This window comes from Mustelus asterias, chromosome 9 (assembly GCF_964213995.1).
Source record: "Mustelus asterias chromosome 9, sMusAst1.hap1.1, whole genome shotgun sequence".
NCBI lineage: Eukaryota > Metazoa > Chordata > Chondrichthyes > Carcharhiniformes > Triakidae > Mustelus > Mustelus asterias.
In genome coordinates, this window is record NC_135809.1 from 92,663,094 (window position 1) to 92,678,447 (window position 15,354).

Below are 15,354 nucleotides of genomic sequence, written 5' to 3' on the forward strand. Positions count from 1 at the left end.
CAAGTCCTGCTCCTGTAGGTGTTACAGCACAGCTCTCACTCCAGTGCCATGCTCTGTTTGAGTGGATCCATGGATCAGAACATCATCCATGTGACATCCATCCAGATCTCGTAGGATAGGTGGGAATGTCCTCTGGAAGATTCCTGGTACTAACATGATGCTGAAGGGTAATCTGATTAAACAAACCCTCCGAAATGGTGTAATAAAGCTTGTGAGCAACTTCGACTCTTCACTGAGGGGTAGCTGCCAAAGATCACTATCTGCATCTCTCTTTGTGAAGATTGAATTCCTGCCCAGTTTTGCTGAGCTCTCATTCACAGATGACAGAGGATGAACTTTGCGTTCAACTGCTTTGTTCAGCTGTGTAAGATCCATGCAAATTCTAATCGAATAGTTGGTTTTGGCACCGGGATCATCCCAAACACCAGTTTTTGTGGGGGCGGGGGCGACACAGTGGCACAATGGTTAGCATTGCTACCTCAAAGCGCCAGAGACCCAGGTTCAATTCCTGGCTTGGGTCACTGTCTGTGTGGAGTCTACACGTCCTCTCCATGTCTGCGTGGGTTTCCTCCGGGTGCTCAGGTTTCCTCCCACAATCCGAAAGATGTGCTGGTTAGGTGGATTGGGCCATGCTAAATTCTCCCTCAGTGTACTCGAACAGTGTGGCAACTGGGGGATTTTCACAGTAACTTAATTGCAGTGTTAATGTAAGCCTATTTATGACACTAATAAATAAACTTTAACTTTAGCTTGTTAGATCTGTCACAGGTGAAATCATCCCTGGCTTCAACATGGACTCAGTTTCCTTCTTTGTCAAGAGTGGATGAGGAACATTTCTGGGTTTAAATAGACACACCGGCTTCATTTTAGAATGTAGAGTGATGTGATCTGCTGTCTTCAGCTTGCCTAGCCTTGTCAACAGCTGTGGAAATTCAGTTCTTAAGTTTTAGGATAATCTTCTCGACTTTCTGGCTCCTGTACTCTATAAATCAGATGTAAGTCAGTATAGGCTTCCCTGCTGAAGAGTGAACAACCCAGCTTCGGGATCACATATAAGGTTTCAGTGATTCTTCTCTCTATACTGAAGGGTTACAGTTAGCTGATCTGTGAACTTGAATTCTATACCTGCAGCTTTATGAATGATGGCTGAGAGAACTTTCCTCCAACTATGCTTCAGCATCAGAAATAACTGAAACTGCTGCCCTTGTGTCAAACTTAGTGGGTGGGATTTTCTGGCCGCGCTCACCCCAAAACTGGAAAATCCTACCAAGGTCAACGGATCTTTGCATGGTGCGCACCCCCCCTGCCCACTGCAATTCCTGTGGTGGGCGGGACGGGAAAATTTCCCCCAGTGTGCTTTATTTTCCTCTACTAGATTATCCGCACTCCAGTAGTCTCTGCCTGGTTCCTGGATTTTTCCAAGGAAAAGCACCTCAATATCATTGGTATTTGCTATTTCATGGATCTTGCCACCTTTCAAAGGGCTCTCTTTTTGCTTCTTCCTGCGACACAGCCTGAAAGTGACCCAACTTCCTGCAAAAATGGCTGCCGTCCTCTTTGGTGGGACAATTTTCATGCCTGTGTTTTTTCCCGCCACATCAATTGCAGTTAGTAGGGGCAAGTTGATGGATGTTCTTCCTGCCTCCCCTGCTTTTTTATGGTCATCTCTCTGCTTTCAAATTCAACACACCTCACTAAATCTGTCATTTTTGGGATATGATTCTCCCATTCTCCCCTAATTACCGATCAATCTTGCTTCCTAACCTCAGCTTGATGTGTTCAGTTGAATTGCCTTTGTTGAGGTTAAATGATCTCACAACTGCAAGCAGTCAGACGATGCTTCATCCAAGACTCTGATGACAGTTCTATCCCTGATTAGTTCATCTTTTAAGTTGCCATATTCTCTGCAAATCTATAAAGATAATTGCTAAATATATCAATACTTCCTCCTTCACTTTGAGTATGCTCATTAAATTTAGCCCACTCGTCAACGGTATTCTTTCACAGATTGAAGTAGGCATCAAGTGCTTTTATTACTTCGACATACGTAGTTTTTTTCTTTGTCAATCTCTTGCCTGATGAGTATATCATCTGCAGAGCCACCCACTGCGTATAACAACGTGCTGACCTGCACACCACTCGGCTTCACCCCAGGGCCTGATGCGGTGATATACCTGGCAAATCAACCAATTCAACCACACTTCTGCCTGGTTGAGACGTGTGACAAACTCAAAGCTTTCTACTAATGGCAGAGACTTTCCCATTTTTACTTCGTGCCATTGTATGATATTCTTGGTCCTGTGGTGCTAATAGAATATTCACAAAACCGTCTGAGGTGAAGAAAACATTAATTTTATTGAGAAACATCTTACAATGGCTTCCTTGCCTTGAGGTCTACAAGAGAGAGAAGAATCATGAGACATTGCATCAATTCCTGTGATGATGTATACTGTCTGATTAGCATATCACAATTAGCATTAATCCCTTCAATGACAATTCCATGGTCCTCATTTATTTTCACTAATGTCCAGAGTTTCAGCTTCTCACTGTCACAATAAGTGTTCACGGTTGGCGGTCTCTGTGTTAGTACTTGCCAGGTAAGGTGACTTGATGGATCGGGGAATAAAGGGGCAGCAGCTGTGGATATGAAAGTGCAGTTATTGGTGAGCTGGCCTTTTCCTCCGAGGCATCCCGCAAGATGTAAAAGGTTCAAGAGCTTGTTAATTGTGCAATCTACAACATTTGAAGAAATTCCACGTCAGTGTTCAGGGCATTGAAATACTTTAAGAAAACACAAAAAATTGTAGTTGATGAGCCTTTCTCAGACTTGATCAAGATCACTTTGGCAAGATACCCAATATGGCAGTATTCAGATCTGTGTTCAGTCCCATTCACAATATCTCAAATAACAAAGCATTCTGTGTTTATATGCAGCAGGACCTGGACAACAAGCTTTCTTGGACTGATAAATGGCAAGTCTAATCACCTCCCTTTGACATTCAAAGGCATTCCCATCATCTAAAGTCTCCCACCACTAACACCATTGACCAGAAAGTTAACTAAACCAGCCATTTAATTATTGTGGCTACAAAAGCAGGTCAGAAGCTGGATTTTTATGGCTCATCTCCTGACTCTCCAAAGTGTATTTACCCTACACATGGCACAGGTCAGGAATGTGATGGAATACTCCTATTTGCCTGGATGAGAGCAGTACCAACACACTGAAGAAACTCAACATCATCCAGGACAAAGCAGACCTCCTAAAGTAAAGTTAGAGCTTTAACGTTTATTTAGTATTATCACAAATAGGCTTACATTAACACTGCAATGAAGTTATCGTGAAAATCCCCTAGTCGCCACACTCCAGCTCTTGTCCTGGTACACTGAGGGAGAATTTACCATGGCCAATGCACCTAGCCAGCACGACTTTCGGACTGTGGAAGGAAACTGGAGCACCCAGAGGAAACCCACGCAGACACTGGGAGAACGTACAAACTCCACATAGACAGTGACCGAAGCGAGGAATCGAAACCGGGTCCTTGGCGCTGTGAGGCAGCAGTGCTAACCACTGTGCTGCCGCCGTACCACCTTAAACGTACACCACTTCCATCACTGGCGCAGTGTGTACCACCCTCAAGATGTACTGCAGCATCTTACAAAAGCTTCTTCAGCAGCACCTTCTAAATCCAAGATGTCTGCCAGAAAGAAGGACAAGTGCAGCAAGAGTATGTCAGAACACCATCATCTCCAAGTTACTCTTCAGATCACCTAATGTCCTAACTTGGACATGTATTGCTATATCGCTGGGTCAACATTTTGGAACTTGCTACCTAACACCATTGTTGCAGTAGCTTGACCAGCAGTTCACAAAGGTGGCTCACCACCACCTGCTCAAGAGCAATTCAGAGCAGACAGTGAATGCTGTCCTTGCCAGTGACATCCACATCCCATGACTAAATACATATAAAAAATACGTTTTCAATTTACCCATGGTAACAGCGCCCAAAGTAGAAATGATCAATATTTAGCCCAATCCTGTGGAAAGCAGGCAATCATGTGTTGCTTATCATTTGTTCTGACTTCAACTCCTCCTGAGACAGACTTTTATACACCCCAACTCTATATAGCGTTCACGGGGCCATGACACCATTCACCTCAGCCAATCAGTGACACCATAAACCAGCTAGCCCATATTTGGACATGCTGCCATTTTCATAGAATAGAATCATTGATTCCCTACAGTACAGAAGGAGGCCATTCATCCCATCGAGTCTGTACTGACCACAATCCCGCCCACGCCCTATTCCCGTAACCCCACATATTTACCCTGCTAATGTCCCTGACACTCGGGTCAATTTAGCATGGCTAATCAACCTAACCCACACATCTTTTGACTGTGGGAGGAAACCGGAGCACCCGGAGGAAACCCACGCAGACACGGGGAGAATGTGCAAACTCTGCAAAGACAGTGACCGAAGCTGGAATTGAACCTGGGTCCCTGGCGCTGTGAGGCAGCAGTGCTAACCACTGTGCCACCATGCCACCCATTTTGTTTTCCCCTGACCTTTTTCTTGCTAACGTATTTCAAACAAACTCCAATAAGATAATTTAAGATTACATTTATCATCAACCTTTTCTTCTCCTACAGGTTCTCTCATGTGAATGCCTCAGCTTCCTCTGGACTCTAGGTTATTTTCCTCTGATTATTATTCTGTGGTGTTGATTGTGTGTCCTTTCTTTCCTTTGGCCTTTCTTTCCTTTGGAAGCAAGTTACAAACCTTAAAGTGTCCTGGGGACATGCCCTGTAAGAGGCCATGCCATTGTTACGAGAGGTGTGGTTGTAGGAACATTCATGGCTCCTTTAAAATAAGTGTCCTTGAAAGCTAACAGATGTCTTTGTGATAGGGATAGAGAGATAAGAAAATGGTGTAACTCTGTGTTTCTATATGTGGTTTCAAGAACAGTACAGCACAGGAAACGGGCCCTTCGGCCCTCCAAAAGAAGGAATTAGATATAGCTCTTGGGGCTAAAGGCATCAAGGGATATGAGGAGAAGGGGGGATTAGGATATTGAATTTGATGATTAGCCATGATCATAATAAATGGCGGAGCAGGCTCAAAAGGCTGAATGGCCTACTCCTGCTTCTAGTTTCTATGTTTTGTGCAGAAGATACATGAGTGTTTGGAGCAGTTTCCCTGACATCCAAGTGCTGAGAGTCAATGGCAGTGAGTTAGTGGCATTGTTACCTTGGCAGGTTGCAACAGCCCTACTGTCAACAAGCCATCCAAGAAAATGAATGTCTCACTGTTTGGGCTCACACATGAAGAATGGCTCCTCAGAAAAGACATCAAAGTGTGTCTAGCAATTGTGGAATCATGCCCCCAGATTTCTGTAAGTTGGGACAAAAAAGGTTATTGTCAGCAAAGGCAGTTGCGTTTGATGCCTGGCTGGCATGCACAGAGGTTCTCTGAAGTGTTAAGTCTCGAAAACTGTCATTTCTGAAGAACAGATTTCAGCCGTTAAAAAAAAGCACCTTATTCTGGTTTACTGTGTTATCAAGCCTTTCATTTACCCATCTGGTTTCAGGGTTGATGCAGGACAACGACAGCCTGAATGGCTCCTACCTGGATCCCAACTACCAGTGCATAAAATGGCAGCCACACCAGCAGAACAAGTGGACCAGTCTCTGTGACGTCAACTGCAAAGACCTGTGAGTAAAAGCCGGTGTCAGATTCTCCACTGTAACTCCATCGCCACTATTTGCACAGCGGGCGTTAGTCCCAGAATTACAGAGAAACCTTCTGCTCTCCACCTCCATTTTAGGTCCCATTGTCGCAATATTGTCTGCGCATCAGGGATTTAGAGGAATCTTTAGGCCTAGTTCCAAGTGCTCGGGCTCTGACGAAGGGTCATCCAGACTCGAAACATTGGCTCTATTCTCTCTCCACAGATGCTGTCAGACCTGCTGAGATTTTCCAGCATTTTCGGTTTCCGTTTCAGATTCCAACATCCGCAGTATTTTGCTTTTATCTAAGTGATAAGCAACTTCATGGTCACCATTGAGGAAGCTGATGCACCAACACATGTTATAATCGGGCAGAATGAAAAAATTGTCACCTTTCTCTCAAATCTAAATTTGGACAGAAGATAAAGAATGACAGTTAGATACTGAGGCCAAAGCTTTCTGTCCTCGTTTCAGCCGGGATTTTCCAGTGCTGCTGAGAGTGAATGGAGTTTTGGCTGGAGCGCCAAATTTTCCGTCTTCGCTGGCAGCGGGTCCCACCACCAACGGGACTGGAGAATCCCACCCTAACCTTTCACCTCTGCGGCCAAGGGTCAAACACAGCCCAGAATGTTGGAATTTAAGTCTTCACTCACTGATGATTGTAAGAGATTGATGTGAAACGAAATTAGACAGAATTAATCTTGACCCTTCTGCCATCGAGTAACACTTGTTCCTAACTCAGCAATAATTGAATTGATACCAGATTGGTGTTCAGATGGAAGATGCCACAGGAAAGCTGTGTGAATGCGATGCTTTTCACATCGGCACATTGTCTGGCTAACCTTTGAACATTTGAGGACTTAGTGCAAAGGAGGTTTCATTTTCCATCTAATTCTTTAGTGAACATGACCAGCGGGTCTTGAGGTTGACATTGAGTAGAAAATATTTCATTCCCAAGACTGTTTTTGAGCAAAAAAAATGAACAAAATGTAAAACAGTCTCAGGAAGTTCTCAGAAACCTGGAGACAATAATGTCTGCGAATGATGGATGGAAAGACAGAGGCAACCAGCAGATTAGCAGAGCCTAAGAAATTGCTCCTCCCTACAACTCCTTAAATTCCTGAGGGTTTGTTAGAATAAATTAGAATAAATGGGGGAGGCTAGGGTGGGTGAGGGTTGGGGGGGGAGCAGTGGTTAGGGATCAATTTTCTTGTTAATTTTCCAGTGTTTCTGCCTGAACATTTGGAAACATGTCGTTACATCGGTTCTAGATGCTGTCAAAGCGAGAAAAATGATGCAAAGCTATCCTGGTGCTTTTCCTTATTCAAACAGGAATAAAATCCCAAAAGTGCTCCCAAGAGAGTGGGCAGAATTTTCCAAAAAATTGCACTGGAGCTGGATCAGGCGAGAAGCGTAGAGTGAAACTCGCTGGTTTCACAGCTGTTATTTCTGGCCAGTCAAACGATGCTCTGGGGGAAATTTTCCCGTCCTGCCCGCCATGGGAATCGTAGTGGGTGGGACAAGGACCATGCAAAGGTCTGACCTCAGGTGGGGTTTTCCGGTTTTGGGGCGAGTGTGGCTAGAAAGTCCTGCCCTCCGTGTCTTTTCAAAGTGCTGGTGAGGATCACACAGCCAGCTGGGAGGGTGGGGACGAAACATGCCGGAAAAGCTGGGATTCAGAGATCGGGCACCATTTCGAAACATCGAGACCCTGATAAATCTGATAAAGGATGTGCTCAGGTCAGACATCTCTTGAACACAGAGGGCTAACCTCCCTCCCATCACTCAATGGTTGGGTCATCCCCTACCCACAGTACATCAGATTGACCTGACTCCATCACCCCATCTCTGCCAGCTTTGGAGCACCTTCCCCCACCCCCCCACCCTGACCGCCATGCAGGCACAACCCTCCCTCAATCATCATGCCCTCCTCATATAATGGGAACCCCCCTCCCCCAATGGGGTTCCCTCGAGGCCCTGACCCCTGGCTCTGCACCTTGCCATGTCCCTGGCCTTGCCCCACCCCTGGCACTTTCTCCTGGCAATGCCAGGGTGCCCAGGGAGGCAGCCATGTCCCCCACCACCTGGGGGCTATACTCACCTCTGCGCCTCCGGCGTGGTCATCGTTTTTGGAAACAAGTGGTGATTTGCACCAGTCTGACATTGCATGAAGGAACATTGTCAAGCTGTTTAATGATATTGAAATGTGTTCTAATGTATGGATCGCGTCATTAGGATGGCTAGGGAACAACATGCTCGGAGATCTCACCATCGCTAATCCCGTTATGGCCCTCTTGTGAGAGTTAGTGGTGAACAGGCCCGGAGAATCTCACCCAATGCATCCTCAAATAAACACATCCCATTTATTAAAGGTCTTAATTGGGTTTTGATGTGTCAGTCTCAGTGGTGCAATTGGTCAGTGCATTCGGCTGTTAACCGAAAGGTTGGTGGTTCGAGACCATCCAGGGACGGAGCGTTTGCTGTTTGGGCGGCACGGTGGCACAGTGGTTAGCACTGCTGCCTCACAGCACCAAGGACCCGGGTTCAATTCCGGCCTCGGGTGACTGTCTGTGTGGAGTTTGCACGTTCTCCCCGTGTCTGCGTGGGCTTCCTCCCACACTCCAAAGATGTGCAAATTAGGTGGATTGGCCCTGCGAAATTCTCCCTTAGTGTCAGGGGGATTAGCAGGGTAAATGCATGGGTTGCGGGGATTGAGCCTGGTTGGGATTGTTGTCGGTGCAGACTCGATGGGCCGAGTGGCCTCCTTCCGCCCTGTTGGGTTCTATGGATTTTATGATAACAGATAGTCAGGAATAACCACAAGTCACCTAACTGCATGGTGTAGATAATGTCATTAATGGAGACTGTTTAGTTTGTTTGTTGCAAGTTTTAATTGTACCAGAAATTGCTCTCTTTCCATCATCCCCTGCTCCCACCTATTGCTGCTATGGTTACCGCTGTGCTTGTCTGCCAAACCTGTGTATTGTTTTTGCTGCAATCTCCAGTGCCTCCTTCACTTCCTCTCTATTGTTCAGTTTACTCTGAACCTGTCTGATCACAGTCAGAATATGTTCAGTTTCTCTAGCTACCCCCACACCGATAGCTCTGGAGTCCCACAAGGATCTATCAATGTTCACTTTGTCTTCTGCATATTGCCCCTTGTTTGATTGAGAAGACCAAATTCCATTCACAGTTTCAGACTGAACCAGATTGTTCATGACCTCAGCAGTGTGTACTCTAACCCACGCCGTGGGTGCAATTTAATCCTGGTGATGGAGGAGTCTTGGCCAACTGTTGGAATCGAGTCCCACATTACCTCTGATGGGGAAGGCCCATCAGGCACTTAACTAGCCAGTGTTGTTGGGTCAACCCCGGAATCCCAGCATTCTGCCTCCTTCTGCCCACCGGGTGGCACAGTGGTTAGCACTGCTGCCTCACAGCTCCGGGAACCCCTAGTTCGGTTCCGGCCTCGGGTGGCTGCCTGTGTGGAGTTTGCACATTCTCCCCGTGCCTGTGTGGGTTTCCTCCGGGTGTTCCGGTTTCCTCCCACAGTCCAGAGGTGTGCAGGCTAGATGGATTGGCCATGCTAAATTACTCCTTAGCGTCCCAAGATTTTTTAGGTTAGGTGGATTATCCATGGTAAATGCGGAGTTACAGGGATAGGGTGGGAGGGGTGGGCCTGGGTAAGATGCTCTGTCAGAGAGTCGGTACAGACTCGATGGGCTGAATGGCCTCCTTCTACACTGTAAGGAGTCTATGGTTCTTCCTCCGAGTGTTGCTGGACAATCAGACACTGGCGGTTCTCCATTGCTGGCAGCGCTACCGAGGAGCAGTGATAAGCACCCGGTAAGAGGTGTAGGTTTGCCAAGGGCCTCAGGCTATAAGTGAGTGAAGGTGGGTGGCAGGCAGAGGGTCGCTAGCTCGCAGCAGGAGGTAGTCAGCAGTTGGCACAGGGAGATGGATTTCAGCAGACGAACCCTCACCACACCCCCTACCTCCTGATGCCAAGTCCCTCAGGCACCAGCTGGAGTGCGCCCCCCCCCTCTCTCTTTTATCCCTTTCTTCTTTCTTCCTTTATTTTCTCTCTCGCCTTCTTTAATTTCTCACTACACCTTTCACTGTCCCACCCCTTTTCTCTTTTTTATTTTACTCGGCATATGCATTCCTCAACCGCAACCTCTTGTAGGTCAGTGCAGTGATGGCTGAGTGCTTGCTGATTGTAGTGAGGTTGCTGCTCGGAGTTTCCACACAGCTGCACCTTGTTGCTGGCATGCCCATTTATTAATGTGCATTACACATGGGACATGTGGCTTCAGTCTGCGGTCTAAATCCCATCACCCACTCCTCTCCAAACACTCAGCCAGAGATGAAGTTTGACAAAGTCCTGATGGAGAAAGAATCTTGAAGCAGAATTCGCAGGGTTGTGTGTTGTGGCTGAACTGGGCTGATATACATGATCCTATCAAGCAACTGAACACAGCTGTAGGGGCCAAATGGGGCAGGCAGATGTATCACTTGCCTCTGTTTTATCACTTGTACTATTCACATGCACGAAATAGCATTAAGCCGCTCGTAAGCCATACAGTACACAGCGGGAGTGAACTGAATTGTCCTCTCCTCTCCCTGTTGTGTATCATACAAGTGCAGGAGTTCATAGAATAGAATCGCTACAGTTCAGGAGGAGGCCATATGGGCCATTAAGTCTGCACCGACTCTTCAACAGAGCATCCTAACCAGATCCTATTTCCATAACCCCATGTATTTACCCACCTAATCCCCTAACCCATAGATCCTGGCACACCAAGGGGTAATTTTATCATGGCCAATCCACCTAACCTCTGGGGTGGTGGGGCGGCACGGTAGCACAGTGTTTAGCACTGCTGCTTCACAGTGCCAGGGACCCGGCTTCGATTCCCGGCTTGGGTCACTGCCTGTGTGGAGTCTGCATGCTCTTCTCGTGTCTGCGTGGGTTTCCTCTGGGTGCACCGGTTTCCTTCCACAGTCTGAAAGACGTGCTTGGTTAGGTGCATTAGCCATGCTAAATTCTCCCTCAGTGTACCCTAACAGGCGCCAGAGCGTGGCGACTAGGGGATTTTCACAGTAACTTCATTGTAAGCCTACTTGTGACACTAATAAAATAAACTGAACATCTTTGGGCTGTGGGAGGAAACTGGAGCACCCGGAGGAAACCCACGCAGACACAGGAAGAATGTGCGAACTTCACACTGACAGACACCCAAAGCTGGAATTGAACCCTGGTCCCTGGCTCTGTGAGGCAGCAGTGCTAACCATTGTGCCACCTTGCTACCCCGAAGCTGCTAGTTGACCCAAGCTGCTACAGCACCCGAGTAACTCCAACACAAATTTAGTGATAAATTAACTACACAAGGTAGTCTAATCCAGCTTGGAACAAGAAGGATTTGAATAAGTCTCTCAGCCGAGGGCTGAAAGCTGCAGTTGGCATTTAAACAGTGGAAGGGGGAAATGGAGGGATGAACACAAAGGCACTCCGAGTTTCTCGATGGATTGATTATAAAACCTCACTGTGACAAATGGCTGTATGTGATCTCAGTCAGAGCTGCTGCGGCCTGTCTAAGGAGCTGTTTGATTGCCTGGCTGCAAGTTTTGGGTTGGCAGTTTGTTCTATCTGCTGCTGATTGACAGAGAACACATGCTGACTGCTGTCTGCACAGCCGACGTGTGTTTAAATTGAGCTTAAACATTCCCATTGGAGTTGTGATTTCTTGGCTGGTCTGGGGAATATTGGGGTCGGTTTCCTAGCAACTGGTTGTGAACTTGCTGCAGGAACATTCCTTGCATTTTTGCGGGTGCAGTGTCACTCTCGACAGAGCTGTCAAATATTCCTTCATCATTAATGGACTGATCTTCCAGGGATCCACTTCATCACCGTTTGCTTTTGCAAGTTTTACTAATTTAACCTCCTGCCCCCTCTGACCCTGGCTGAGGCCTCCCAAAGTGTATCCCTGAGATTATCTATAAAATATTTCAATCCGACAATTAACTTCCCAGATTATAATGCAACCCCATATACTGATGTTCTCTGTGTAATGCTTGTCTGTACTTAGTATCAATCTAGGAACTAGCTTATACGCTCATTTGCCTGGTCAGCAATGGAATTGATTGTTCAGTTAGGCTGCATGTAAATGATGGGCTGTGTGTACTGTTCTGGTGGGTGTCTTGTTGAAGTGAGATTCTCTTCAGAGGGTTCAGAGGTGGGTGGCACGGAGGCACAGTGGTTAACACTGCTGCCTCACAGCACCAGGTTCAATTCTGGCCTTGGGTAACTGTGTGGAGTTTGCATGTTGTCTGCGTGGGTTTCCTGCGGGTGCACCGGTTTCCTCCCACAGTCCAAAGATGTGCAGGTTAGGTTGATTAGCCGTGCTCAATTGCCCCTTAGTTTTAGTGAGAATAGCAGGGTAAATGCATGGGGTTATGGGGATAGGGCCTGGGTGGGATTGTTGTCGGTGCAATCTCGATGGGCAGAATGGCCTCCTTCTGCACTGTTGGGATTCTATGACTCCATGTTTCTCTCACCATAGAACATAGAACATAGAAAAGCTACAGCACAAACAGGCCCTTCGGCCCACAAGTTGCGCCGAACATGTCCCTATCTATTAGGCTTACCTATAACCCTCCATCTTACTAACTTCCATGAACTTATCCAAAAGTCTCTTAAAAGACCCTATCGAATCCGCCTCCACCACCACTACTGGCAGCCGATTCCACGTACCCACCACCCTCTGAGTGAAAAACTTACACCTAACATCTCCTCTGTACCTACTCCCCAGCACCCTAAACCTGTGACCTCTTGTGGCAACCATTTCAGCCCTGGGTAAAAGCCTCTGAGAATCCACTCTATCAATACCTCTCAACATCTTATACACCTCTATCCGGTCACCTCTCATCCTTCGCCTCTCCAAGGAGAAAAGACCTAGCTCTCTCAACCTATCCTCATAAGGCATGCCACCTAATCCAGGCAACATCCTTGTAAATCTCCTCTGCACTCTTTCTGTGGCTTCCACATCCTTTCTGTAATGAGGTGACCAGAACTGGGCACAGTACCCCAGGTGGGGTCTGACCAGGGTCCTGTACAGCTGCAGCATTATCTCCCGATTTCTAAACTCAATTCCTCTATTGATGAAGGCCAGTATTCCATACGCCTTCTTAACCACAGCCTCTACCTGCGACGCTGCTTTGAGCGTCCTATGAACCCGGACCCCAAGATCCTTCTGATCTTCCACACTGCCAAGCGTCTTACCCTTAATATTATATTCTTTCATCCTATTCGACCTGCCAAAATGAACCACCACACACTTAACTGGGTTGAAGTCCATCTGCCACTTCTCCACCCAGTCTTGCATCTTATCTATGTCTCGTTGCAACTGCTGACATCCCTCTACACTATCCACAACACATCACCATGATGCTCTAATATCAGTCCCTAATTGTTGGGTCCGATAGTTCCCATGTTGCACCTCTTTATTTTGAAGGTGGTGGATTTTATGTTTTGGAAAAATGGCTATGTCAAAAGAAAATCAGCTTATGTTGCACTATTTCGCTTTGGTGCATTAAGTTGTTCTAGTACAGAGTACAATAAAACCGTACAGGGCAATATAAATGGCACCCTGGTGTGAGGGTGATTTATTGTGAAATCACACAGAGGCAATCTCAAAGTCTGCACAATTTTTTGTGACCCGTCTATCATCGGTTGCCATAACAAACCACTTTTGATCTCCACATGTTATTTTGATCGCGCTGGATATCTTCAGAATAGTGACAATATAGGCTGAGAATTGCTGCCCCACAAAACTCATCTCAGTTACAGGAACCTCTTGTTCAACAGGAAAATGGATATTAGATCCTGACCAGTAATCATGCTACCTTGCAAAGGTCAAGAGCCTATTTTATTTTAAAGTTAGCATTCATCTCCACAGCAAATCTAATATTCTCGCTTGGGAGCTTTGCCTGCATATGGATGTATAAATTATTTTACTGAGAAACACAGCATGGTGGCACAATGGTTAGCACTGCTGCCTCACAGCGCCAGGGCCCCGGGTTTGATTCCTAGCTTGGGTCACTGTCTGTGTGGAGTTTGCGTGTTCTCCTCGTGTCTGTGTGGGTTTCCTCCGGGTGCTCCAGTTTCTTCCCACAATCTGAAAGACATGCTGGTTAGGTGCATTAGCCATGCTAAATTCTCCCTCAGTGTACCCGAACAGGCACCGGAGTGTGGCCTCTTTTTAGGGGCACCGGAGTGTGGCAGCTAGGGGAATTTCACAGTAACTTCAATGCAGTGTTAATGTAAGCCTACTTGTGACACTAATAAATAAACTTATTTTTAAACTTTAAGTGTCAACTCAATTAATTAATTAAAACGCATTAATGATGGCAGGACAAGCGATGTATAAAGGCTGCAGCATGAGGGAGCTCCCGGATGTCAGTGCAATCCAGAGCAAACCCGTCTACAGTTAACTGTTTGTGGCTCAAGCAACTTAGGCTCAGAGTCATTAAGCTGGAGCCTGAGCTGCAGACATACTTCACGTCAGGAAGGGGAAAGTTACCTGGATGTTTTGTACCAGGAGGTAGTCACAACACATAGCATAGGTTCTTCCGATTTGGTCAGTGGTCAAGGACAGGTGTGTGTGACTGCAAGTGAGGCAGGTAAGGGTACCCAGAGTGCCAGAGGGTGGGAGTCTCAGCCTTTGCAATTATCCAATAGGTTTGTGGTTCTCTCAACTTGTTTGGATGAGAGATGGGGCTGCAGGGTGAATGAGCAAACTGACCACGGCACCATGGTACAGGAAGCCATTCAAGTGGAGAGAGCAAAATTGAACGTAGTGGTAGTAAGGGACAGTATAGTGAGGGCAATTGACACTGTTCTCAGCCACAGAACGTCCAGACGGCTGTATTGCCAGACCTGTGCCAGAGTTTGGACATCCGCTCAGAGCTGGAGAGGAACAAGCAGTGGGAGGGAGAGGATTCAGTTGTCAAGGTGCACGTAGGAACCAGTGACATAGGTAGAACTAGGGAAGAGGTTCTGTATAGAGAGTATGAGGAACTATGCACTAAAAGCAGAATCTCAAAGGTAATTGTGGTGATTGTCCCTTTAAGGGCAACACAGCAGAAGAGCATCGCCTGACTTAAGGGATCAGTTGGGACTGAGAGTGGGTAATCACCCTAGGGGGTGAAGTTCTATCTTAGGCAGAAGACAGTCTGAAGACATGTAGGGGCTGGGGTAGCAAGTGGGCTACTCCAAGGCAGCTTTGGGGGGGCTGCCAGCTTCTGTACAGTTTTTACATGGCAGTAAGTACCCTTTGTGTTCCTGACAAAGTCTATAGTGTGCATCATTACAGTAATAATCACTGCAAATTGGCATAAAGTTAGAGAGATTAGAGTGTGGCTCAAAGATTGGTGTGGGAGAAATGGGTTCAGGCTTGTGGGGCACAGGCACCAGTCCTGGGGAAAGTGGCAGCTGTACCTTTGGGATGGCCGATATCTGGACCATGCTGGGACCAGTTTTCTAGCGAGCTGCATAACTAGGGAAGTAAAGAGGGGTTTAAACTAAGTAGTGGGGGGAAGGGATCAAATTTGGGAAGATATGGTAAATCAAA

General features: G+C 46.8%; 1 protein-coding gene across 3 annotated transcripts in view; it reads left to right on the forward strand.

Annotated features, from left to right (window-relative positions):
* myrf (myelin regulatory factor) overlaps positions 1-15,354 on the forward strand; it is a 243,668-nt gene that overhangs the window by 165,775 nt on the left and 62,539 nt on the right. For all 3 annotated transcript variants that reach the window (XM_078221259.1, XM_078221257.1, XM_078221258.1), the window contains one exon: positions 5,587-5,710. In XM_078221259.1, coding sequence (XP_078077385.1) covers positions 5,587-5,710 — 124 coding nt within the window. The remainder of the gene's footprint in view (positions 1-5,586; positions 5,711-15,354) is intronic.